The following is a 27,115-nucleotide window of genomic DNA, read 5'->3' as shown; positions in this document are numbered from 1 at the left end:
ATGTGAATAAGCATCCCTCCTACACAGACAGACATTCTGCAAACTATTGTGAGTCGTCATTGTTGTTTAGAATCTAGAAGACACAGTGGAGAGAGAGAGAGAAAGAGAGACGAACAGAACACAAACAGCTTCTTGAAGGCACCATGAGTTAACAAAGAAAGATATCAAAGCGCTCTCTTACTCAGTGAGGCGAAACCATCTGCTTGAATAAATCACCTTTGAACAGGACAAAAACTATTTCTTTGTACAATTTCACAGAATTGACCAACCCACTGGTTAAATTTAATATAATGACTTTCAGCATTATCTTTATAACCATGGCCTTCCAGAGACCTTTTTTCTCAAATCAAAGCTATCCTCTCTTAAACCCTCGTACGATAACGAAGTCTCCAACCAGGCCGGGGCTTCCAAAGTTATCTTAGCACTAAAAACACACACGTGCAGAGGTTTAGGCTACAGGTCTAAACTCTGCAGTTACCAAGCTGCTGAAGGGCTGTCAGGCACCGTCTCCCACAGTGAGACAACAGCTACGTGTGCATACAAGAGAAGTTAGATTTTAGTACTAAAATGATTCAGAATACTGAGCCCAGGCCTTAAAATTATACATTAGAGGGTCTAATATCAGACGAACATCCAGGGGGAAGAAAAAAACATATAATAATAAATACAGATAAGAACTCAAAGGTTCCCCTGTTTTTAATACATACATTTTGGGAAAAATAAAATAGAGGAAATAGTGATTTATATTGCCTGGTCCCTGTTTGAGTTCACCTCTGGAAAGCCGAAACATCTAAGATTCCTGCCTGGTGTTGCATCCACATTGTAAGGGCCAAAAATCAAATACTAGCAAAACTGGCACAGTGGTTTCATTTGAACCTACACGGATCGATAGGACAGCAGCCCCCACTGGTGGGCTGCCTTCTGTTGCAAGTGGCCAGAGCGTGTTAAAAAAACGTGTCAGCAGTCTGTGGGTCACACAGGGAGAAACACCAGCGTTCGACAACCTTAACATTTCATACATGGATGCACTTTAGAAGCCTTTTAATACTTCCACCAGCCTTCTAACAGTCAGCGGACACACGGATCTGTTTTACTGAAAGGCTGCTGTTTATGAAGGATATAAATCCCAAAATAATATGTCCCCTTTACAAGGGAATAACAGAAACTGCAGGTTTAACTGTAAGCTATGATTGTTAGCTTAATGGAGGAAAGGGTGTTAAATAAAAAACAGTGTCTGTGCAGCACTTAAGGTATTGAGATTTTATATATCAGTCTGTATACAGGAGTTCTTGGGCTGCTGCTGGGTTTGGGCTGGCTGCTGTGGTTGGCGGTGGTTGTTGTTGGTTTCTTTTAGCAGCTCTCCGGTGTTGCTGTCAGAGTCCAGCTCAGCGGGGCACACCAGGTTGACATTCTCCTCTGTGATGAAGCAAAGAGATGAGAGCTCTGCACCGTGGCCCAGGGAGGAGGTGGGGGAGTGGGGAGTGATGACAGATCCTTGCCCTTGGGAGGAGGATGAAGAAGCGGGGCAGGTCTCCAGGCGGTCGTTCTCCACCTCAGGTAGAGGGCTGACAGTGGCGAAGCGCGTGTGGTAATCGCCTCCGCCAGAGCCGTGGCTACAGGAAGTCTTCATGCTTTCCAGATCGGAGCAGCTGAACTCGGAGAAGTGGCTGGAGTGGGAGTCCGCCACAGATGGCAGGCTGCCACTCAGTGACGGCGAATCGAACTCTGAGGAGTTGGTGCTGCGCTGCTCCAGCAGCTGAGCATCCATATCCTCCCGTGTTTCATTGATCTTGGTGCCACCGCCGCCCTTCTTGCGCAGCTTGCCTTTGCTCTTTTTGCCTCCCGAGCTGGAGGATGAGGAGCAGGATGCCTCTTTGGCCCACTTAGTGGAGGTTCCTTTGCCCTCTGAAGAGTTGCAGCCGCCGGAGGGACAGGTCCAGCCACAGCGACCAACATGGCTGCCATCATCTACACTGCTGCTACCACTGTGATGCCGCAGTTTTCCAGGTTTGGACTCAATGTCAACCTGGACCTCCATACTGTTCCCGTCTCTGCAACACGGCAGGAAAGACTGATTTTTTAGAAAGACACACAAACGACGCTGACGACGTGCTACGTCAGGATGAAACGAAGCTTACCTGTCAAGAGGCATGTAGGCATTAAGAATGGATCCAGCCATTGCTTTGGTGCTAGCATTGTCACTGATTGTGCCCAGGCTGACAGTACCAGACTCACCGCTCAGACTGCAGCGCTCCTTCTGCACATCGGCCTGCACCTCCAGCCTGCCAACATGTCAAAGATGGAGATTTAAGCAATGTAAAAGACGCCCAGTGAAGCCCAAAGTAATGGTTGCAGTACCTGTTCAGGTAATTGACCATGGCGCTGCCAGACAGGCTGCCTGTGATGCTGGCTCCAGCCAGGGCCATGGTGGAGGCCGTCTCACTCAGGTTGTCCCTGATGGCCCCCAGACGGTCCATGTGGCTGCCACTGGCACTCAGGCTGCCCGTCAGCCCACCAACACTGCCTTCACCTATACTGGGGTTGTTCCTGGTGTCTGCCACTGATGTAGTATCTACAAAGAAGATAAAAAAAAACATTTAAAATGACAAAAACCAGAAACACAGACACTGGGTCAGGATTCAGAATTAAATCTCACCAGTGGCAACTGCCCCACTGCCAATGTTCATGTCGTTCTCGTCGTCAAATTCTATGCGAACTCCTTTTCCATTCCCGGCCGAGACACCACATCCACCGCTACGGCATAGAGAGATGGGCACCACGCCGTAGACATACGCAAGCATGATGGGAACGCCAATGCCTGAAGGGTGATGGAGAGACAACAAGTTAAGCCAAGGCACAAAAAAAGAGAGTCCTTCAACTTTCCCATCTTTATGTAGCACGTTGTGAAAAATTATGACTCTGAAAACAAACTTTTCATAATGTAGAGCTGAACATTAAACAACAGAAAATCCCTAAGCCCGAAAAGTCAAACAAGGATACAGAATGTCAATAACGATCTGCAGGCAGGCAGAGAGAGAGAGAGGGGGGAGAGACTGACCAACAGTTACTGCAGCCACCACTGGGGACACGATGACTGAGAGAGTGACTCCACCCGCAATCACCAGGTTCCTCTTGTGGTTGGAAATATCTTTGCCTTCATAGCGGTTATGGATCTGACAGAGAAAGGGGGACAAATGTGAGTCACACAGACAGACAGACAGACAAACAGGACATCATTGGTTTCTCTTATCTTGTGGGGCGGATTAGTCATGATGAGAACTCTTAACTCAGAGGCACAGCAGCGTCATGCACCAACTACTCTGAGGTAGTGTTAGACTGAGCCTACACGTCTGATAAAACTTGTTAACAACTACCTCCAGTTTCCTTTAAAAAGGAAAAATAGCAGTAAACGGGTCTTTGTGGTTTCAAACTCACAAATACAGCTTGCTTTGTTCAGCTGATGTGGAAATCTTAAAAGTGACACATCCAGAAAAAGTCAGGCCGTGGCATGGGTTTACTGAGTCACCACGATGAAGGTTTGACATTATGGCTGAACAGGAATATTCATACAGTGCTTGTGGAATGTAGGTGATTCATGCTCAGATGGTTCACATGCAGCATGTGATCACTACTGAGTGTGGTCTGGTGTTGCTGTCAGGGAAGGGAAAAAAAGATTTGTTGGCTTTGGCTTCTTCTTGGCAGCCTCAAGCGGGGAATTCTGCAGAGTCTGAATACTTGCATTTTATTGTAATGTCAAATTCTCATTCTGAACAGACCGACATTTGTGAGTGATACAACACATACAAGGATGCACAGGTTATTCATAAATTATGTCAGAAGGCTTGAGGTAACTAGTTAAAGTTTTACTTTGATTTCTCATAAATGTGAGATGCAGAAGTGCAGAAGCTGCTACAAACAACTGAGTCAAGCGTCTGAATTGTGATCCCAAACAGTGACAGGTTTAAACAAGTCCTCCCGAGAGTAAAACCGCTTCAAATGATACCAAGCCTCACCTTCCTTCCCACATATACAGGGATGCCAATAATCATTGCAGGTATAGCAATGCCTGCAATGAGTGCTATTCCAACAGGAGCGCCCACAAGTGTTCCCAGCTGCCAGAGGATTTTCTTCTTCCTGCTCCATGGCTTCTTCCCCCAGAAAGTACAGCCTGATGGACTGAGACAGAGGTAAAAGGGGGGGGGGATGAGAGAAAAATCTGAAAAGGCTGAACTGCACAAAGAAAGCTGCAGACCGCCATGAATGACCATGACCAACACAAGTGAACACTGACACTTTGTGGTTTAACATCCCCTGATAGAATACTACCACCTCTGTGGTAGAGGTGGTAGTATTCAGTCTGCTGCATCAGTATGTTCTGTATATTTGTGGGTTTTGTGTAAAATACGTACCTCAGGTAGTGCAAGTCTGAGATCTCTTTCATGCAGAGCCAGCAGAACTCACAGCCACAGACAGCGCAGGTCATGTGGTTACAGCTCCCGTCATTCATCTTGATGATGTAAGCAGCACAACGCGGACATGGCTTGATGTCATCAGCTGGGAGAAGCAGAATAAGCTTTTCAGTGCTGACATGAAACCTACAGAAGAAGTACTGTTTTTTTTTAGAACCAATGCTGCGTCAGCCTGTAGACACCTCACAACATTAGCTATTCTTCTGATGAGACTACACAATGTGTCTTTAATCTCTGTGTGTGTGTGTGTGTGTGTGTTTTTGTGAGCTTTCACTCAGCGGACCTGCAGCTCCACTCTCTTGGCTGTAGCTGAGTGAGGATGAGCGCACAGTCCTCAGGTGGAGACTCTGGGCTCTCTGCTGTCGTGCTGCATCACAGGTTTGGTTGGGATGCCACAGCTGTTTACAATGGTAGCAGAACTCTGTTCCACATCCCTCCCTGCCGCATGTGATCTTTGGACAGCTGGCACACCCAAAGGCTATCACTGCATACCTGGCAGAGGAAAAACACTTATGAGACAAAATAATATGGCATCACAGAATGACAAAAAAACAATTCAAAGATGTTAGATGTTAGATGTTTTTGACTCTAAATCACTTAATTGTTCTAAAATGATACTGACAAATCATCAGTCAAGTTAACTACTTCATTCTAACAGGTTAAGCTGGTGAGTAGTGATTAGACACAAACCAGCCATGTTTGAAATATGTATTGATAACAGATGCACAAACTGTTTCAAAATAATAATGCAGCAAACATTTAAAGTAACTTTGTCCTTCAAATGTTCTTATCTTAAGGTCACAGAGCAGTGCATATCAACATTAAAATTAAACAGGACAAATAAGTTCAGAAAAGTCACATCAGTGATTATTAAAGTTAAAAAAAAATCTGTCTGTGCAAATGAACCTGTGACTGGAGTATGTCCCACACTAGCGCATGTTTTCACTCATACTGTAGAGCAGCAGCAGAAAAAACATTACAAACAAACGGGACAATTCCACATTTAAATGTATGTGTGTGCAAATCAACCTGCCTTACGTTCAGTGCTTAGTTTGGTCGTAAGGAGCCCAATGACTAAACGTTATCGCGGATTCTCGGCTGAGTGGAATTCTTTCCGATATCTGCTGGAGGAGACTTCGCATATTGTAATGCTTTCCTCTCTTGCTGCGGAGTCCTTAAATAAAGATCGGGAGGCAGCTTCTCCAGTCGGAGTTCATTCTTTTAATAACAACAAACATCCAGTTGCTATGGCAACAACCAACGCTCCACGCTTCACACCTAATGCATGTCGCGTATGCGTGCGCAGCATGATACACTACAGCTGGAGCCGGCGTTGTGGCCTCGTCGCGCTTTCTTCGGCTTTCTTCGTACTCCGGCTTATGGTGACAGACATGGAACCTCTGTTAGGAACGTGCTGCTCCGCATCATTTATCTGAATACCACTGCCTTCCGCCATTATTGTTATTGTGGGCTCACGTGTGTGCTCGAGGGTGATGGTGAGAGTACGTCTCACACAAAAAATCATGACGACACGCGACTAATCGCTGTAATCCATAAGTGGCAAATATTAATCGGTGACAGTTTTTCTGACGATTAATTGCACACGATACGATTTTGCACAAACCACATGACAACCTGGTTCCTGCAAGTAAAAAACAAAACAATGCCACTACACAGAAGTAACAAACACAATGAATAGTCTGATCTTTTTGAACTATCTGGCCAATAGAAGCCTCTGCTGCAATGTATACAGAACACCTACACCAAACAGATCGATGTATTGTATTTTGATTCTCACTACCGATGGGAACACAAGTTAAAGGTCATCAGAGCCTTACACCATCTGTCCCAAAGCATGGCCAAAAGGGGGAATGAGACACATCAGACAAACACTCAATTTTGCGGTTGCAGGGAAATTAAACGAAGAGTCAACAAAACAACACAGCTGTCCTCATATGGCAGGAGTATTTGAGAAGCTAAACAAAATAAAACACATCCACCACATCTTATAAAATGACCCCATGCAAGATTCTTTTGTGTGCCTGTTATTTAATAATGTTGTGACCAGTTATTACCCCTCAACAGACTTCACACAAAAGTACTGACACAACTAACGACAAGGTTTAAAAAAAATAATGAGTACATTTACTCAGACATACCAGCTGCAAACAGCACCCATCAAATTTTGTGAGGGGAAATCCGGCGTGTGACGTACGTCTATTTTGGTATAACTCGAGTCTCTCAGCCCCTCTGTGACTGACCTGAGGATTATGTTTCAAACACTGAGCCATAGACAGTCTTGGAGACTTCCTCTGCGGTGGATCAATTTACCCTCCTGAAAACTGTGCCTACAATGCAAACCGTGAGGAATTGCAAAGTCACGTCAGCCTTATTTACAATCATCGTCAGTAAACTGCCAACACTAAACACTGCGCAGACCAAAGACTGAAATCCGTCTCTGCCTCTGTGCCGCAGGAAAAAAAGTTTCCTCTGAGTTAGCCTGAAGTGAAAACATCAAACATCAATTAGCACAAGAGAGGCACGTTTACTGTCAGCAAACATGGATGCAAGAAAGGTCTCACCGACTGCTGCTTCCATCATTTCAACTCAGTGAGCTGGATACTATGGCAAGACTAAATCTATTCATAAATCATGTCTCCACAGAATTCCTATCCTCAAATACATCTGGTTCTAGCCTTCTCACATTTACAAAACAGTTTTAGGACATCCCACAAAACAAAACACCCAGCTGAGCAAAGTTTGAAGGTTACGGAGACTTCACAATAAAGTACAAACAGTACTTCATGAAAGTCTCGATGGATGCTTGTTTTGCAGCTATTTGACCTCAAACAGTGTCTGGGAGAAAAGAAAATGTAAGTCTGTGTGCATGAGAGAAGGACCTCTGAGCCAATGCAGCTTTAAATGTGAACAAAGTTTGTATTGTATCATACAATAATTGCAAAATCTGGACTCCTTCTGAAGTAAAGAAACTTTAGACAGATGTCCTCTCAGCTACATAGAAAAAGTTGCTGATTTGTTTTGTCAGAGTCACTATTTGACCCTGCGGGGCCTCTATAAAGACATACTGCAGTGACAACATGGGTGACTGGGGAGAAGCAGCCAACAAGCCGTCACTCTGGAAGGGGATTCGACAGCAAAACAGTACCGCACAAGTGAAAGACACAAAGGCAGGAAGGGGCTCATAGCAAATCACTCTAAATAATATAAATATAAGTCAATGTGCACGTAAAGAAGTATTTTGTTGTTAACTCATCTGATCACATATTAACAATTATTTAGGGGCTGTAATCCTTTTGATCGAACAATAAGGCCCTGTTCACACTGGAGGAAGTCAATCCAGCTAGAGTAGGATTGAGGATTGAATCCTTTAAGCTGGATACGTTCAGTGTCCGCACTCAATCCAGCTTATTCTGCCTTGTTTGTTGTCCTCCAAACCGCTAGGGGGCGCCTTGTAATATACAGAGTCCGTTCAGGCCGTGGTAGGACCACATGTGTGCATGTGTCGTGCGTTTTTTTTTTTTGTCCCGTGTTGCTCGTTCTTTATTTTTTTTCGGTTCTAAAAACCGTTTATTCCTTTGTAGCCCTGTGGAAAATAAACTTGGGGCAAAGCTGTCGTAGTTCAACGATTATTTACATGCGGCTTTTGTACGCGACCCGGACACTGTCCCCGCGAACCGGAAGTATCGCGTCACTAGCGGGATTTGCGTTCCGACCTAAACCACATTTGAGCCGATCCGGCTCCGAGAGGTGGATCAAGATATATCCAGATATGACCCGAATCCCACTCTAACCGGATTGATTGCCCCAGTGTGAACGGGGTCTAAGACTCTCACAGACCACATCCAGCACAAAAGAAGCCTGTTCAAATGACAACACTGCATGTTTTTTAGGAACTTGGAGGACAAGATAAGTGTGAGGTGCCACAGAGTGTATGTCATTGTGGTTGTGTTTTCAAACTGTGCATTTAAAGTCTCTTCTTACCCACAGTCTGGTGCAGGGCACCAGCGACAGTCTGGATCTGCCACCAACCACCTCCTAAGCATGAACTCTTCGTATTTCTCCATGAGTGCCCGGTCGCCCAGGATCATGCGGATGTCGTGCGGGTTGAAGCGCTCTGAGCACTCGGGACAGCTGATGTTGACTCGTGACTCTGAGATCTCGATGCGCAGGTACTGGCGCAGGCAATCGATGCAGGAGCGGTGGTGACAGGTCATGATGTCAGGGAAGCTCTCCCTGGAGTGGCGCAGAAGGCACAGCGGGCACTCCAGTAGCTCTCCCCCTACCCCACCTCCTGTCTTGGAGGAGGAACAAATAGAGGAAGAAGGCCCTGAGGCAGATGAGGTGGAGGCAGCAGCAGCAGCAGCAGCAGAGGCAGCTCCGGTCCCAGCCATAGAAAAGAAGGCAGAGTTCTTGTCATTGCACATCTCAGAGTGGATGCTCTCGATGCTGGCAATACCATCCACCCCTCCTAACCCTCCAGGTCCAGAATGGTGGAGCTCTCTGGACCTTTGACGCCCTGATCTTGACTCCCGTCCTCGCCGTCTGAAAAGAGAGGCCAGGGAGAGGCGCCTCTTCTTGGGGGCCTTCTTAACAGAGGGCAGGGAGATGGAGGAAGCAGTGGACTGTAGGTCCCGGTCAGAACCCATTACTCCACCACTACCTCGACTCAGCTGCTGGTGCTTCTGCAAGCTCATCTCTCCGGAGGGAGGAGAGGGGTGTGCCAGCGGGGAGCCAGCACTGGGGAGTCTGTCCCTCACATGGGCAGAGAGGTCTGGGAGTTGGATGGGGCTGGGAGAGGGGGTGAGATGGTGGATGGGGGAGGGGGACGGAGGGCCAGGGTGGGGGGACAGGGCTCCAGAGGGCCCGTCTGTATTTAAGACATGGTGGCTTCTCCTGATCAACCTCGTGGTCACATCTAATAGCCGGATTTTGGCGGAGGGGTGGGGGTCACCTGATGTGAAACTGAGGCAACAGAACCTGCAAAGAGAAGGAAAAAGGCATGTGGGAGGGGAGAGAGAGAGAAAACAGCATATGTTAATAACTTTCAATGTTACTCAATCGTACTGAAGATAAAATCAAACAGGAAGGCAGCAGCTTTCACTGAATAATAATAACAGATACACTGGCTATATAAAGGACAAATTATTTCATGCAACAATCTTAACTGCTACCACTGCGTTAAGATAACCCTTATCCTAAATCTGTTTTGATGAGAAGCTGTCTTAAGTGAGGGCTTTAATGTACTTGCTAGCTAGAACTGCAGCTCACGTAGCACAGGTTTACAGACGGCTCACAGCCTTGGACAGTACTGATGCAGTGAGACTCTGAGACCCAGACCAAAAGTGTGAATTAATACATAGCAGAGCAGAGTGAAAACTTGTTTATGGTGCTGCATCAGATTGATGCTTCAACTTGATGGGGTAGCTTGGTAGTATGACATTTCCTTCTTCACAATTTCACCTGTGATAAAAATATTTGTATTTCTTTTTATGTGTTTCTCAGTGGTTGGACAAGCGCATAAAACTAAGCCTCCAAGCCAATTCCTCATATGTCTCTCCAATTTGTACTTCAATAAGTTCAGAAGAAAATTAACTGGGGTTCAAGATGTATCAGCACCACCTCCAGCACGATCTGCTCAGTTTCAATTACCATTGTTTGAAATACAAGAAGTAAACAGAAACTCAACACAGCAGCACAGAAACTCTGCTACCAGGACTCACACTTGTACAAATACGCACAAAGGAATAGGCTGCATGTCTAGGCTGCAGCAGAGGCTCTGTAAGGGTGCAATGCAGCAGCATAAATCAAGCCTAAAGATTGATTTGCCGATACTGGTTTTGATGCACTGTATATTTAACAACAGCCATAAACACCACTGAAAATCATGTGTTAACATGTGAATTTTAAAGATGATGTTTAAAGTTTTAATGAATAGTCTCAAACACTAGTCATGTAAGATGCAAGAAATGCTCTAAAGCAAAAATAGAAATACTCTGACTCTGTATCCATACGTGTTATACTGCTGTAAAGCATGAATGTTTTGTTTGTGGATATTTTAATATGGATAGTTTTTTGACAAAAAGGTCACACCCTTTTTAAAGATTTTAAAAGAATGTAGAGCCTAGCCTCTATGTGCGCATGTGTCTATGTATGTAGACAGAACTCTGATTAGATCTAACAGTTTCGCAATATCCTGTATGACAAAATGCAACTTCTCTGTAATCTTTATGTCTAAGTATGAGCGTTTTTCTGTCTAGTAGTCACTCAGTTTGCATGCCAGTCTAATGAATGTTCTGTCCACTTGAGAATTTCACACATTTCAGAGTGTTATAGAACAAGAGAGAGAGAGAGAAACGTGAATTAGTAGTTCACACCTGCCAAAAAAAACAAGTTGGCGCATGAATAATGCTAAATTTTAGATATCAAGACTCCTGTCAGGTTCACATGTGTGTACAGGAGGAGGAAGATCACATGCCATTGCCCATCCTTTCTTTATAAAAGCAGGTGAACTCTGGATTGTGCCAGACCAGGAATTCATGCAAACTTCAACGCAGGAAAAAGTGTGCCACTAATATCTGTCGACTATGTGCTGTAAGCAGTTTAAGAGAGGGAGAGAGATTGTGTAGAACAAGAGGCACTTGGCACTAGTTAATGGAGTGCACTATGAAAATAAATTAACAGATAATGCTCAATGAGCATACCTGAATATGTTCTATTTCTATTCTTTTTGTACTGAAAACCACCAGAAAATTTATGAGCAAATGGTAAACCTATAAGGCAGAGCTTTGTACCAGAATTGGCAACACACAGCTGCGCTGACTGCATGCTCTCCGATTGTACATCTGTTCTTTGTGTTTCTGGGAGTGGTGATGAGGGAAAAAGAATGTCTGTTATTTTAGGAGAGTGTTGTTACTGAGGTCCAGCTTGCTCACTGGGTCTACCTCCTGAAAGTGTATGTGTGTGTTTATCTGTGTCTTTGGCCACCATGCAATGGAAACACATGGAGAGTAGCATGAAGGAATACACACACACACCCCTTATCTGCCCACACAAGTTCAAGGCCAAGAGAATGCTCTGCTCTCACACACACTGTACATGCGCCATAAACACTTAACTGAAACTGCAGTCGTCACAAATCTTTCAATCTGTACCACTATACCAAGATCAAAAGCAGTACTCAGCGCCGAGCACAGCAGCTGTGCAGCTGCAACCAAACCACTGACACTACCAGCACCACGCTTCTCTGCTTTTCTGAAATACAAGCAGCTCATTCTTCCTACAATCACCCTCGTTCTCCCTCTCCTCTTGTTCACACACAAAATCAGCAAGAGACAGTGATCCCCTCCCCATTCCACAGCTCTGACTGCTCTTGCTTTGAGCCAGGACTGAAAACAGGAAACACTGATGTGGTGGGCAGAGCTGGATTTTTATCTTTTGCACATATGGAATGAGGTATAGGACTCTCCCATAATCATGTCTCCCATAGACAAACGTGACTGGATGCTGGCACATTTATTTTTTCTCAGTTTCCCGCAGCATATATGTAAACACTTCTTCCTTTCCCCATGACCATGAGTTTGATCCAATGCTTTTTTGTTTTGAAATGCTGTTTTAGAAACATTTTAACTGTGCCGATGCTATATTAGTATAAAAAACTGGAAACAAATGCTGTTTAAAGTGCCACTGCTGTTTAGGAGCACTACCATTAGGTGCATTGTACTGTGAGTAAGATATAAGGACACAGAGTGTGGCAGTACAGCATTTAAAAAAGACAATTTCAGGGAGGGTGCTGTAGCCTGACCTTGATGTCTGTCACTGTATCTAAACCAGCCAAGGAGTGACTGTCTAAGCTTATCACTCCTGAGCAATTAGCTGCGTGTGCGTGGTGAGAGGACTGATGATGCAGGTAGACTAAGCCAGCTGTCTTATTTGAAGGACCAGGCTAGGTCCCACTCACAAAATGAAACACCTAAGTCAGCTCATTGGCTGCTGTGGTCAGCAGTAAAAAGCTATTCTCATACAATGTGCCAATTTAAGTACATTAACACAATCCAAATCTACCCACTGTGCCTGTAACTGGGCAAGAGAAGCACAGAGAGAGAGTGAGAACAGAGAGCTGAGATAAGAAAAGAAGAAAGTGAGAGGCAAAGGGGTATAATAGCAAATTTGACAGATGAATAAAAGTGGGCCAAAAGGTGCTGATAGTGGGAATCCTCATCTCTCCTCGGCCAAAGCCTTGCGTTGTGATTTTGGCAGCTACAGTACAACCCTGATATCAGACAGCACTGTCAACTCGTTTCAATTATCAGTCCACTCAGCTGAGTGGCGTGATACACGTTTCTGGCCACTGGCCACCACATTACATGTCCTCACAGTTACAGAAATATTTATGATGTTGAGTGGTCTAGTTTCAAAAGAATGACAACAGAAAAACCTCGAAGAAGAAAACAGAGCAGTATCAATATCTTCTTCAAACCTCTCGTCTCATTTACTGTAGCTAAGAACTAAATAACACAGTGGGAATATCTTTGCTTGTGTCTTTGGCATGTTGTCTTTCCAGTGAACTAAAGAGTCACAGCAAGATGTTTTGCTGCATGCAAAAGATGTCTGAGATGGAACAGAGTATATTTCCTGTATTGTCCCATATTAACAGCACCTTGCCGTTAACTGACATTAAAATAATACAAACTTTTCCATTATCTTTATTATGGAATAGGAGTAGGAGCAGAAAAACTGTTTTATATGACCCTAAACATTGTTTCTGAAATATAAAATATATTTCTAGGTACTGGAGATACTGAACAATAACAACACCACCTGTGGAATGCAGCGACACTTGGCCACAACACCGGCTGCTAAGGTTGATTAGAAAAATGCTCGCAATAATCTTGGGTTAGGCTTGTGCAAGATCGTATCGTATCGTCAGAAAAACTGTCACCGATTAATATTTGCCACTTATCGATTATGGTGATTAGCGCCTCGTCATGATGACGCATTTTTGTGTGCGACGTACTGTCACCATCACCCGCAAGCGCGCACATGTGAGCCCACAATAACAATAATGGCGGAAGGCAGTGGTATTCTGTTAAATGATGCGGAGCATGTCGCACATGCATGTACGCGACATGCATTAGGTGTAAGCGTGGAGCGTAGGTTGTTGCCATAGTAACTGGATGTTTGTTGTTATTAAAAGAATGAACTCCGACTGGAGAAGCTGCCTCCCGATCTTTATTTAGGGACTCCACAGCAAGAGAGGAAAACATTACAACAGCGAAGTCTCCTCCAGCAGATATCGGAAAGAATTCCACGATACGTTTAGTCATTGGGCTCCTTGCGACCAAACTAAGCGCTGGAAGAATGTAAGGCAGGTTGATTTGCACACACATACATTTAAATGTGGAATTGTCTGGTTTGTTTTTTCTGCTGCTGTTCTACCGTATGAGTGTAAACATGCACTAGTGTGTGACATACTCCAGTCACAGGTTAATTTGCACAGACAGATTTTTTTTAACTTGAAATAATCACAGATGTGACTTTTCTGAACTTATTTGTCCTGTTTAATTTTAATGTTGATATGCACTGCTCTGTGACTTAAGATAAGAACATTTGAAGGACAAAGTTACTTTAAATGTTTGCTTCATTATTATTGAATGATGAAGCAGTTTGTGCATCTGTTATCAATACATATTTCAAACATGGCTGGTTGGTGCCTAATCACTACTCACCAGCTTAACCTGTTAGAATGAAGTAATTAACTTGACTGATGATTTGTCAGTATCATTTTAGAACAATGTGGCGATTTAGAGTCAAAAACATCTAAGCGCAATTGTCATCAATTAATCATCAAATGAATCATTATCGGCTAAATGCTACGATTAATCGTGATTAATTTTTTTGCCAGTATCGCCCAACCCTATCTTGGGTTATTACAAATAAAACAATAGCTTCTAATACTGACCTGTGTAGGATCTGGGAAGGACAAAAATGACTAATAAAGAATAACTTATGTAAATAAGCAAACTGCAAAGCAGATAGAAGGATGAGAGTTGGTGTACATGCCAGAGATTTCCTCTGGGACAGATTTCATTAGGCATTCCAGTGAGAGAACAGCTCCAGTACTGACCTCAACTGACCTGCTGCAGCCTGGGAGAGTACAGCTCTTACTAAACACATGCTGTGAACCACAGTACTCTTAAACGCAACACAGATTGCCTAGATAGTTTTCACATATAATAATTATCTTCTCCTACATATGCTAAACAAAAAAGCCTATCACTTGTAAGGAGGTAATAAAGTATTAACCTACATACAATGTGTTTAGTCTACAGGACGCAGAGTAGTAAAATTAATATTTTTTTCAGTGTAATCTTACAAAACAGCTTTTGCACCAGCACCTTTCTTCAGTCTAACGGAGAGGAGAGAGGAGAGGACCACCCTGGGTGACTCAGCAGTGCGGGAGAATAGCGGTCATTCCACTTGGTTGATAATTACACCTGGGCTTCTACTCGGTCTAAAGTTAGCCAGTAAAGTCTCAGTAGTGAGCTGTGCTTCTATAAGTGGTAATAAGGGTGTGTGAGGTTACATATGACTGGGGCTAAAGAAACCACCCACAAACAGACTGTGAGGTCTCAATTAGCTGCTACTTGGCACAATGTGTGAAATTACATCTAGAAGAGGGACAAATAAAAGACAGAAATACAGACAGAAATACACCAAAGGGCAACCAAAGAAACCATAGAGTCAAAGAAAGGTATACAGACAGAGAGACAGGGGGACAACAACTATGACAGCTAAGGAATGTGTTGGACACTCAGACAAATGTGAACAGTGAAACATGCCGCAGCTGAGCTTGTGTAGCTGGGCCAGTCAGTGTCATTCAAACTGCATTCCTGGCCTGCCTGTCTCCTGTGTAATGCTGTCTCTATGCACATTCCTGAGCTTCTATGGGGCAGGGGACGGTCAATGCATAAGTGAGGCTTCCACTGCATCATGAACAGACAAAGAACAGCCTCCTGGCAGGCAAGCTGAGCCACTATTGACTAATGTGGGATGAAAGTCAAACAGTGTCCCTCCCTTTTCACCACAGTGTGGAGCAAGATGAAAACTGGGGATGTGGTCAGCGGCTGTATTTAAACGATGGGGTTAATCTAGTACCACTGCCTTCAAACCAGACCATTAAAACATAGCTTTATTAATTGTTAATTTATGGCCATATCCGTTGTAGCGGGTGGTTAAGACTACACACAAATTAAACATTTATTAAAAATGAAAATATAAATGCATTGTGTTTAAAGTTTGAAGTACAAAAATGGTGCAGCAACCACAACACAATCGTGAACAGGGAAGATATTGTTAAATGTACAAAGAGAAGCAAAGCAGGCCGACAAGGAGTAAAAAGGAAAAGTTTCCAACCTCAACAAAGCCAATACAGTTTCCAGCTGCCCCCCTTACTTCAATGAGGAGGGTGGGGGGAAATGAGGTAAGTATCCTGGCATTTATGCTCAGCTGAGAGAGCTAAGAGCTCAGGAAGAGGGTGTGAGTTAGAAAGGAATTAACTGGTAAAATGCAAGTAAGGAATATTGCTCCCAGGGTAGCACCAAATACACAAAAATATACAAATGCAAGTCAGAGACAAGAAGTAATCTAGCAGGAGGAGACACAACAAAAAACTTTATCAGTTTCTGCCCTGTAACAGCTGAGCAGCAGTTTTTACTGCAATGCACCTGTGTGTACACTTTCAAAAACAGAACTCTACAGCCTTTACTTAGAGGCCCATCTCTACTGTTTCCTCAACTACGAAAAACTTCCTTCCAAACCAACGTTCTCTGAACCTCAACACTGAACCAGAAATTAGCAAAGCAGACATGGCTGAGCAACAGATTTCACAATTTCCTCGAGTTGTGTGAAGGACCGCCCCACTCTAAAATGTAGTTTATCAAAATACTGAATTACAGTCTATATCTGCATTGTAGTTTGTATTATGTCTATTTTTGAGGAGGTAAGATATTAAAAACAAAATGTAATGGCTTGACAATTTCAATGATCTTTCCCTTGAAAACTAAGCACAATGCAATGGGACCACAACCAGTGCTTCCAAATCTGCAGGTCACAATCAAGAACAGCACTGTGACGGGTCGGACGGTCCACCACCACCTAGCCTTGCAGCTGTGTTTACCATGGTGAAAGAGAGGGAGCTCACACACAGGTCCTGACAAACACTACCACACAGACAACACAGGCTAGGTTGCAATGCTAGGCTAATGACCTTTCTTTGAGGAGCACACATGTCTAGTCAACAAGCTCCAAAGCTCAAGGAGGCCTCTGATACCAAACATTGATGACTCTGGAGGACTGAATCCAGCAGCTATTAAGAGATAGCTGCTATAAAGATATATATATATAAAGATAAACAGGCAAACAAAACTGAAATAAAGATAGTGATATCTGTGATGAGCAAGCGAACATCAGTGATGACTGCTGCCAGCCAAGATAAAGTCAGGAAAGGGCGAGTACACCAAAGATGTGATGGTCCAATTTAAGAAACCGGATTTTGCTTGAAGCTTGAAGCCACCGATTTTTAGTTACACCACAGATAAACTGCTGGCAACAGTGGCTTTTAGAGATTTTCTCTAAACAAATCTTAGGCAGTTGATTCAATATATGATTATTTAATACATAAATATTGTCATCCACAGTACAGTAGGTCAGCATATAAAAAATAAATAAACAGATCTTAATAAACAACTGTTTAAACTCTTTTCTCAACACCCATCGCTATCTAGAATGAATTTCGGTTCAACACAGGAAACCCAGAATATAACTTGTGGCTGCATAATCCCTTCTTAATTTTTTGAAGTACTACCTTGCCAAAAACAGCACTGACTGAGCAACTGCTGCGTGTGCCAAAAACATATGAACCGAGTTCAGGCTTTCTTCAACCACTACAACTACTTAAATTGGAGGATATTTTTTTTTTACTCTTCTATTCTCTGGTACCTTGTGTGTTTGGACACTAAAACTGTTGATGGCTTATTAAACCTCTTGTTTGTGTTGTGTTAAACACAACATAAAACTGAAGTCTGACATGTGAAGAAGTGTTTGATATAATCCTTTGAAAGGATTAGGACCTCTACAAGCACAGGACGCTGAACAACACCTCTTCCAAATTTAGGGCTGTGGCTGATCAATGGGACAAAAACTGTTCCATTGTGTAGGTGACTCTGTAGGTTTTACTTCTGCTGTTTACAAGATCCAGCAAAACTCTCTGACCAGTAACCAATGCAGAGCTTCAATAGGAGTACTAACTAGACTAGACTAGTCCTCAATGCCACAAGTCACCATCTGCATTACTCCTAAAATGACAGGCAGTATCCGATCCTTATCCTGCTCATGATTAGATATAAGGCTTTGTTAATATCAGAGGTTCACCTGACAAACTACACATCACAGAATAACGCTTTGTAATGTAATCACTGGGAAAAGCATCAAGTCTCAGGTCTGAGAGACTAGACAAGTGTGACACACATGGCGTTATGAAACCCTGAGAACCTTTTCTTTCTCATGCTGACTGCAGTTTTATTGTGGACAAAGAAAAACATCTGCAGCACTTAACGTTGTGTAAGACTGTCCAACGACGTATATATCTTACTACGAAACTCAAACTATATGAAAGTGTCTCGTAGGTACGTAGTCACTGGAAAGCATCTGTCGTAATATAAAATCAAAAAAAAAAATAATGGCAGCTCTTGGCAACTTCTCAATGATGTTAAATTATTAGCTAGCTTAGCTCCATAGTTCAGTGTGTTAAATGTCAGTTTACATTATCTAACAAATGATCAACATATATCGAGAGAGAGAGAGAGAAAGCAGGACACATGATGTAAATATAGCAATGAAACACAAAACAGCATGGCTTAGTAAAGGTTAACATAATGCAGTCAGCTAACTAACTAACAAACACAGCAAGCGTTAGCAACTGGCTAGCAAGGTTAGCTAGAAACGATGAGAACGTACCGTCTGTTGCTAATGACACTTGTACCGGAGATAGTTACAAAAAAAAAAGAAACGTCCTGCTTTTCAAAACATTTCAATTTATTAATCAATAGTCTCGCTGCAGTGTCGTAAATTACTTCCCCACTGATACTGGCACTTATTTTCCTCTGTCTTCGGTCCCACCTATCCGTTTCGGTTCGAACGACAACAGCCCCTACACAGCTCGCTCTGTTGTTCGCAACTCTCGTTCTAGCTCAGAAATTCAAATAGTATCGCGAGATTTCGACCACGGCTCCAACAGGCTTATATATAGACCTCAACTAATGCAATGCTGAACGCTACAGAATGCCTCACTTTATTATAATACAAATAAAAGAAATGATAATTAATAAATTCAGAATATATCATTTGTTTTATTTAAGTAATAAGTAATAAAAAAATTCTGCTATTAATGTCAGCCATGTCTGAATTGTAGCTAGAAGTGTATTCTAGTGCAATATACATGTGGCAAAATGTCATGAATATATATAAAACATTGTTTAATTACTATGTTGAATTTATTTGGGGCCTACATGCATATCATACATGATTGTAGATGAAGTGGCAGACTAGGCAGCTCCAGACAGACCTAAACCTAATCCAAGCTAGAGAGGATTATATGATGATTGCTCTCCCAGTGTGTTTATCATTATTTAAAAAGAGACACAAGAGGAAGTGAAAGGAAACAAGCCAGTGGAATTTTACAGCTCTGAATATTACTGTCCCTCACATCTTTACTGACACATGTTTACTTGAAGCAAGGATTCCGCACAGCTAAGCCTAATTAGGGAGGAAAGCCAACCAAAACAAGTAGCACTCTGAGCCAGACTGTACAAATCATGTGATAGCAGAGGTCCAGGGTAATCTGAGAGCTCTGACCTGAACCAGGTCAGAGTCTACAAACAAAAATTCTTGCACATGCTGGACAAGGATTTTTTTTGTTATGTGCTTTGCAGCATCCTAATTAGAAACAGCACAAAAAGAGAGAGAAGGCCCATAGAGGACAGATAAAGCTTAATAGTATATAGTATATATCAGATTTTGAAATGTGTCCAGTTTGGTCCAGATCATGGGCCACCAACAAAAACTTCCCGACTCAAATTTTAGTTTTTAATTTATAGTTCTAGTTGCTTATTATTGTTTTATTAGTTGCTCATTTTATTTTTTTATATATAGAAAAGCTTTGCCAAAAATAAAGAAAACACAATATCACAGAACCTATATAATAATAAAATATTTATAATAAGATTTCAATTATTTGACTACTACAGGTTTTCAGGTTTTGGCCAAAGTCACTCTCTAATAGGGTAAACTATTGTCACTTTCCCCTGTTAAGGTTTTTTGGATTATCTTCTGGCTGGTGTTGTTTTTCTTAAATGTTTTAAGATTGTAAAACCAACACCCTGTATCCAAAGGTGCAGGCTGTAGGCAGATTTGGTTCACAGTGTATTATTTAGGCCTGTTCATGCTCCAGGACATTCTACAAGGCTCCCTCTGCTCTGCTCTGGCTGGAAGGGTTATCTCATGTTTGAAGGATGGATGAAATTGTGCCCTTACTGCTGTTAATATTTATGACGGCAGACTACTTTGAGTGCAGACAAGTAAACAAAGTAGATGAGGTAGGAAAAACAGCAGATTCTGTGAGACAGATACAATAAACAGATGACAACCACTGATGATAACAAGGGGAAGAGCACACAAATGAGTTCAGGTTTTCCATACCAGATAAAACATATTTAACAATACAAAATTGAAGACAGTTAAACCTGTCATTAATCGGTTTCTCAGAAATCACTTTGCCAAATATACACCCTTGAAAACCATAAATATTTATCAGTAACAGGTTCAGGTGCAAATTAGCATTAAAAAACAGACCTACTTACTCTGCCTATACAAAACACTCTGTATGGTAATATTTAATATTTTATGACCGAGTTGCTGCCATTCAGTCACGCATTTATGCAAAGCTGTCCTAGTTTCTGTGAACATTGTGTCATCGATGTAGATCAAGGCTGCGCACAACTGAATTCAACAGCCTTTTCAGCACAGGGACGTTAAAGACCATCACATGCATTCGGTAGAAAACAATTCGCCTGGATATATTTGCACTGTAAGACCCAAGGTGTTAGCTGTTCCAAGACATGTCTGGAGTTAGAGAACACAACTGAACAATGCACAAGATCTATCTCAGACTGAGTGACAGTGCCACCTGGTGGAAGACAGCAGTTTTGCCTGGGACTGCTTTTCTCTGGAAAAGCAGTCCCAATACTGCTCAGCATATATATATATATATATTTTGTGGATGGGTCATTAAAGAGAGAAGCACGTATTTGAATGACAATTTATTACAGCCAGTAGTTTACGATACAAACAAATCACCTTTCAAAATGCTCAGCTACCACCTTCGTGAAAATGGCTGATAATCTGAGCACTGACACAATAAAATGACATAAAACATAGGAATGAATTCAAATGTATCAATCTCAATTTTTCTCTATTTTGCTATTTTTTTCAACAAATTTTTGTTTATGATCAAGGTCTAGTCAAACCATCCCTAGACCTGGCAATGTCAATTTCTTTCTTTTTTTTAAGAGATAATTTATCATTTTGCGATGTTTTCAGAGTTTTAGGTTTTTCAATGTTTAAGTTTTTTTTCTCTTTTTCCATCGGTGAAGCAGGTTTCAAAATGCACAATCTGTAACACAGAAAGGACATCAATACTTAGTGGCTCCCTTGTAATCATGATATCTGCTGTACAACTTCTATGTACATTATTCAAAACCACTACTCACCTTAGACACTGGGAACACCAGCAGGGGTGGTTGACTTCTGAGCAGCCTCCTTGGCCTGGTGGGCCTGAAGCACAGCAACAGCCTCATCCACCTACAACGACAAGACGTTTACTGAACAATCCATGACAGGGTGAACAAACTGTGATCTTATGTGAAGATTTTATTCACAACCAAGTATGTTAACTGACCTTTGAGCGCAGAGACTCGGGTGACTCCAGCATGTGAAGCAGCTCTGAGTTGTCGATCTCCAAAAGCATACCGGTGATCTTACCGGCCAGGCTGGGGTGCATGTTCTGGATCAGGGGGAACAGACGCTCACCTGAAGGAAAAAGAGTAGTCAACGACTATAACACATCTGGGTGTAGAATTATTTGTTTAGGATTTCTATTATCAAACGGTCAAAAGCAATCTGGTTCCTGTTAAACACGACCAGATGAGGCTTACCCAGCATCTGCTTCTGTTCCTGAGGGGGGGCAGCGGCCAGCATGGAAGCAGTCAGGGGTTCCTGTCCTTGGACATGAACAGCAGGCTAAAGGAGAGAAACAGAGATGGGCAAACATTAAAACCACTCTTAAATATTGACCGCAGTTTTACATAAAAGCAGCATAACTGAACATTTTGCCAACAATGTAGAAGTCATAGGTATTCTTACCTGCTGCATGGTGACCTGTGGCTGTGAGGCCATGTGTTGCTGAGGGTTGCGCACACCAGGAGCATATTTGTACTGGGGCATGGCGCGCACTGGGGTGGCGGTGGCTGAAGCACTGGCAGGGCGCTGGTTGAGGGCCTGGGTGGCTAAGGTGAGAACGGTGAAAAGGCACTTTAACAACTGGTCAAAAAAGACTATGAAAGTAGATTGCCATGTTTGGGAGGATGAAACACTTACGCATACGCTGGGAAGCCATCATGCGTGGGACCTGTGTGTTGGCGGTTGTGGTAGCGCGGATGGTGTTGAAGGTCTGGGGCCTGGGTGCTGCTGATGGTCGCATGGCATTGGGCATATTTTGGAAGTCTAAAAGAAGATTTAAAAATTAACATTCACCATGAAGTTCTCAGAAAATCTTTCTTCAACATTCTTTCAAAGATGAAGCGGGAAAATAATTCAACAGCATCAGGTTGCATACTAATTAACAGACCAACTGCGACTACTTACGCTGAGGACGCACTCCTTGTGTAGCCCAACGGGGGCTTGGGCGAAGCTGGGCCAGCTGGTTGGCAGAGTAGTACGCAGCACGGTTCTGGGCCTGAGAAGGATGAAGATTTATCGTTACATCACAACTTCCTTTTCCCACTGCCAATCTTTCTCTATATTTTAGGAGCAACATCAGAATGCATGTCCTGTGGACTCGGCAAATAGTTTGAAGTTGAGGGACTCACCTGTGGTATAGCTGCCATGAAATAGCCGGAGGGTGGGGCAGGTTGATACGGGTTGAGGACAGGGTTGGGCACAGCACGGACGGTTGCCATCCTTTGCATGTACTGGTTGGTAAGATGGGCCTGGCGCTCCTCCTTTCGCTGGGCCAGGGCCACATACAGCGGCTTTGTTGCCACAATACGCCCATTCATCTCTGTCACAGCTTTAGTGGCCTCCTCTGGGGAGGAGAAGCACACAAAGCCAAAGCCTTTGCTGCGACCACCCTCCATCATCACCTATTGGGAGATGACATTTTATTATTTACCGTCATGTCATGCCCAATATAACATTTTTTTAGAACAAATTGAGAACTTACCTTAGCACTTGTGATAGTTCCAAATGGAGAGAATTCTTTGCGCAGCCGCTCATCGTCAAGGCCATCATCCAGGTTTTTCACATAAAGATTGACACCCTAATATAATGAGAAAAAGATCCAATCAAATTCACTTAAAACATTAATACTATTCCTAATCCCATCTCCACAAAAAGCCTTGCTGTGAAACAAACCTGATATCTGGTCATGCGGTCCTGTTTCATTTGCTCAAATTTGCGCTTGAGCTCATTCTGGCGCTCCCCTTTCTTCTGTGCACGGCCCACATACACCTGTCTGCCATTCAGCTCTTTACCATTCATGTCATCCACGGCCTACAATAGACACAGCAATCCACTGAAAACCACTAAACAAGAGCCACAGTTGTGTTTAAATGAAACAGAGTGCGCCTGATGTTTTGTCCACACGTTGGGATGGCTTGTTAAACAGCTGATGCTTTTACCTTCTGTGCATCTTCGTGTCTCTCAAAGCTGACGAAGCCAAATCCTTTAGATTTGCCACTCTCATCTGTCATGACCCGGATACTGAGTGCAGGCCCTTTAATAATACAGCAGTAAAGATGTTACTGGCAAAAATCGCACAAGCAGTTTACTGATGTCCAAAAACTCCATCTCTGAAGTCTTGCAACCTTACCATATTTACCAAATAACTCCTTCAGCTTCTCGTCGTCCATGTCCTCCCCAAAGTTCTTGATGTAAACATTGGTGAACTCCCTGGCACGTGCTCCAAGCTCAGCCTCCCTCTCTTTGCGCGATTTGAAGCGTCCAACAAATCTGATATTAATTAATGAAAACAGATTTTAGAACATATCGTATATTTCAGGTCTAAATTGAACTTTTCTCTGCTGTATTGGTAACGTGAGCTCAAGAGGTTAACGATGAGAACTCCTGTGATGAACAATTCCCTCTTAACTCAGCTGTACAATGTATTAATGTATTAATTAATTGGCCTTTACTCTTGTTTGAAGGGCAAAAAAAGTATTAGTCTTGACTGAGAGATGCACTGGTACAAGATGCAGTTACACACAACACACCCAAAACCTGATTAGAATAATTCAAAAGTTGTATAATTTGTGTAACAGTAGCCACACTTACACTTTTCTGTCATTGAGCAACATGCCGTTCATTTTCTCAATGGCCCGCTCAGCAGCCTCATGGGTCTCAAAGTGCACAAAGCCGTAACCCTTTGAGCCATTTTCATCACAAACCACCTTGAAAGAGGAAGATTTCAGGTTGTCATACACACTCTTCATCGCCATGCTTTTTAAAAAACACACCACACTCAAATGTTTCTGGTGCACTGTTTTTTTTTTTAGTCATGCAAAGTTGTAACCTCAAAAAACGAACACACAAACAAGGGGGGGGGGGGGAAGGAAACACCTACCTTGCAAGACAGGATATTTCCAAAAGCAGAGAAGGTGTCGTATAAAGCTTTGTTATCAATGGACTTGTCCAGGTTCTTGATGAAGATGTTGCCCACTCCGCTCTTCCTCAGGGAAGGGTCACGCTGTGACCACATGATGCGCAGAGGCCTGCCTTTGATCACGTCAAAGTTCATGGTGTCCAGGGCTCTCTCAGCTAAAAAAACAAAAACAGTCCCCAAATTTAAAGACTAGGTTTATATTTGTGTCCCAATGTAAAAAAAAACCACTCATGTCATAACATATGATTCATTTTAGGACAGATTCTGTTAACAAAACCTGTAGCATGGCACCTACAGGGTACATTCAAAATGGAGCCAGGTAGAACCACATGTCCATACTACATTGCGGTATACCTACCATCAGCAGGCTGTTGGAAGTTGACATAGGCATAGCCAAGGGAACGGCGGGTGATCATATCTCTGCATACTCTGATGGAAAGGATGGGCCCAGCCGGGCTGAATTTCTCATAGAGCATGGCCTCGGTAACATCGGGGTGTAGGTCCCCCACATAGAGGGAGGCCATGGGGTAGCTAGGCGCGCCGGGATTCATGCCGCGTGTTCTCAGCCGATATGGCAGCCGCTAAGGGTTGAATTAGCGCGATATTAAATCGACGACAGTAAAATAAATTCAACTGTCTAAGCGGAAAGGTTCTTAAGTCTGTCCGGTGGCTTCCAGGAGCGAGCACGAATGCTCCTCTTAGCACACTTAGCAGCGTGAGCTAGTTAGCTTGATTAGCAAAATGTCGGAGCGTGGCCTAACCGATGTGGCTGACAAGACTCACACAATTTAGCTAATTTAACTCTTTCACAGTCACTAACCTGTGTGGAGTGTGAGATATAAGTGTTCTAAGTTACAAAGGTAGTAAAAGGACAGGAGGAAATAAGCGGTTAATAATATAAGTGACTAGCGTCAATCGCCCACGCTTTCAACAATGACGCTAACAGCTTAGCTTTGCTAACGTTCTTCTCGTTCCGTCTTTCGTTCTTTTCCGAAGGCAGCGTCTTTTCTTCGCGTTGCTTGAGTTGGCAAATCAAATCCTGCTTCACCGATTTTTTTTTTTTTGTTTTTTTTTCTTATAAAAATATGTCTGCGTGTGCTCCCTAGCTTTTGGTTTGTTTCATAATAATAAAATGTGTGCCGAGACTAGCTCCGGAGCACACCCTACGCAGACGGATTACGGGACTGAAAGGAAGGTCGGCGGAGGTTGTTTCCCGATTCCAGTCGAAACCACGGCGCGTTCAGCGTTCATCAGCGTTGACGTCACACTTCTCGCGATACCTTATATTCAATTTCGACCATTACAGAATTTCACTGTTACAACTTTGAATAAAAACGAATAATATATATATATATATATTAAATAATAATAATAAAAAAAAATAATCAATAGGTGTGTTGGCTGCATTTAATTGAAATTTGGCCACGTTTGAATTGAATATTGGCTGTTCTGGTACAATTAGCTATGTCTAATATTGTGTAATAACAAATAAATAGAAGGGTTAAATATACAAAGTATATAGTAATATGCTCAAAATTCTGATTTAATTAACAAAAAAAAACCTCAAATTGCATTTGTGGATAGCCTCCAATAATCAGTTTTAAAGGTAACCTTAGTAACGCTATCAGGAAAAAGCCAGCTGGAAACACTTCCTTGTACTTTACTGTACTTGTTCACTCCAGGGTTGGGCTTATAAGATGCCACAGGAGCTCAACATTCCTCCGCTGTAGCTGTGACCTCCACTGCAAGTACTGTCATGATAGTGGAACAGACACACCCAAAGGTCCATGCAGCAGGGGGAAGAGTTTCTTTCACTATTTATTCAAGCAAAAAGCACAGCAGGAGTCTAAAAGGTGTCATGATTATGATAGAAAAACAGACACGGTGGCATTGTATTGGCTCACTGTTGTGGATGAGAATGAGATTTTGCAGCATTTTATTCCTGCATCTGTGTGTGTGCAAGTAAACCTGTTGTCACTGCAGCATGGATCATTGTATCATGTAGCTGGACAACCGTCATATGGAAGAAACAAACATTGCAAGCATCAGTCAATTTCTGACCATACTACAGACACTGAATTCAACTACCTACACAAATACTGTGCTTAAATAGCTGCTGTCATTTACAGCTTTTATGTCAGTGCAGAGATTACTCTGTAAAAGGAAACACTCAAGAACACCAACATATCAATTAAAATGGACAAGTTCCAACCTTTAAATTATTATTTTTTATTCCACTTACATGAAATTACACATTTCCCCCAATTAACAGTTATGCTTGGGTGTTCTGTATGAAAATACCAAAGACAAAGCTAACCAGCCCAACAACAACCTTCCTTACTTTCCACAAACTACTTCTTACCAACATGCAGTTTAGGCAAGTATTGAGAGAAAAAAAGGAGAATAAATGACAGAACAAATAAAAATCTTAACTTGAAAAAGCAGTAACTAGATAAGCACATGGATTTTTACTGCTGTGCTCATACAAATTAGCAAGATTGCGTGCTCTTTTGTTCTTCAAAGTTTTCTATACCTCGTAATTGATACATAGAAATACAAAAGCAGCACCCCCCCTCCCACAAAAAAAAACCCCAGAACAAAATGAGTAGAAAGTTGAACAACTGACAGTAAATGG

General features: G+C 42.7%; 2 protein-coding genes across 3 annotated transcripts; both read right to left on the bottom strand.

Annotated features, from left to right (window-relative positions):
- Nucleotides 1–255: 255 nt before the first annotated feature.
- LOC114448454 (E3 ubiquitin-protein ligase RNF19A-like) lies at nucleotides 256–18,714 on the bottom strand. The gene is made up of 10 exons (XM_028425397.1): nucleotides 18,504–18,714; nucleotides 8,472–9,467; nucleotides 4,753–4,961; nucleotides 4,410–4,554; nucleotides 4,014–4,176; nucleotides 3,059–3,173; nucleotides 2,657–2,818; nucleotides 2,359–2,572; nucleotides 2,139–2,282; nucleotides 256–2,051 (listed from the first exon to the last, which is right to left on the bottom strand). The coding sequence occupies exons 2-10, from the start codon at nucleotides 9,182–9,184 to the stop codon at nucleotides 1,262–1,264; spliced, it is 2,655 nt and encodes an 884-aa protein (XP_028281198.1). The 5' UTR covers nucleotides 9,185–9,467; nucleotides 18,504–18,714; the 3' UTR covers nucleotides 256–1,261.
- Nucleotides 18,715–20,848: 2,134 nt separating this feature from the next.
- On the bottom strand, nucleotides 20,849–25,693 carry pabpc1a (poly(A) binding protein, cytoplasmic 1a). Of its 2 annotated transcripts, none has more exons than XM_028425257.1 (15): nucleotides 24,839–25,693; nucleotides 24,442–24,635; nucleotides 24,153–24,268; nucleotides 23,701–23,831; nucleotides 23,501–23,595; nucleotides 23,235–23,372; nucleotides 23,044–23,139; nucleotides 22,691–22,963; nucleotides 22,467–22,557; nucleotides 22,200–22,325; nucleotides 21,966–22,108; nucleotides 21,758–21,842; nucleotides 21,502–21,632; nucleotides 21,314–21,404; nucleotides 20,849–21,216 (listed from the first exon to the last, which is right to left on the bottom strand). In XM_028425257.1, the coding sequence occupies exons 1-14, from the start codon at nucleotides 25,029–25,031 to the stop codon at nucleotides 21,315–21,317; spliced, it is 1,902 nt and encodes a 633-aa protein (XP_028281058.1). In that variant the 5' UTR covers nucleotides 25,032–25,693; the 3' UTR covers nucleotides 20,849–21,216; nucleotide 21,314. The 2 variants fall into 2 exon arrangements, with proteins under 2 accessions (XP_028281058.1, XP_028281057.1); XM_028425256.1 differs by having other exon boundaries at nucleotides 20,851–21,216; nucleotides 23,692–23,831; nucleotides 24,839–25,031.
- Nucleotides 25,694–27,115: the final 1,422 nt, after the last annotated feature.

This window comes from Parambassis ranga, chromosome 16 (genome assembly GCF_900634625.1).
Source record: "Parambassis ranga chromosome 16, fParRan2.1, whole genome shotgun sequence".
Lineage (NCBI taxonomy): Eukaryota > Metazoa > Chordata > Actinopteri > Ambassidae > Parambassis > Parambassis ranga.
This window is presented reverse-complemented; position numbering and strand designations above follow the sequence as displayed.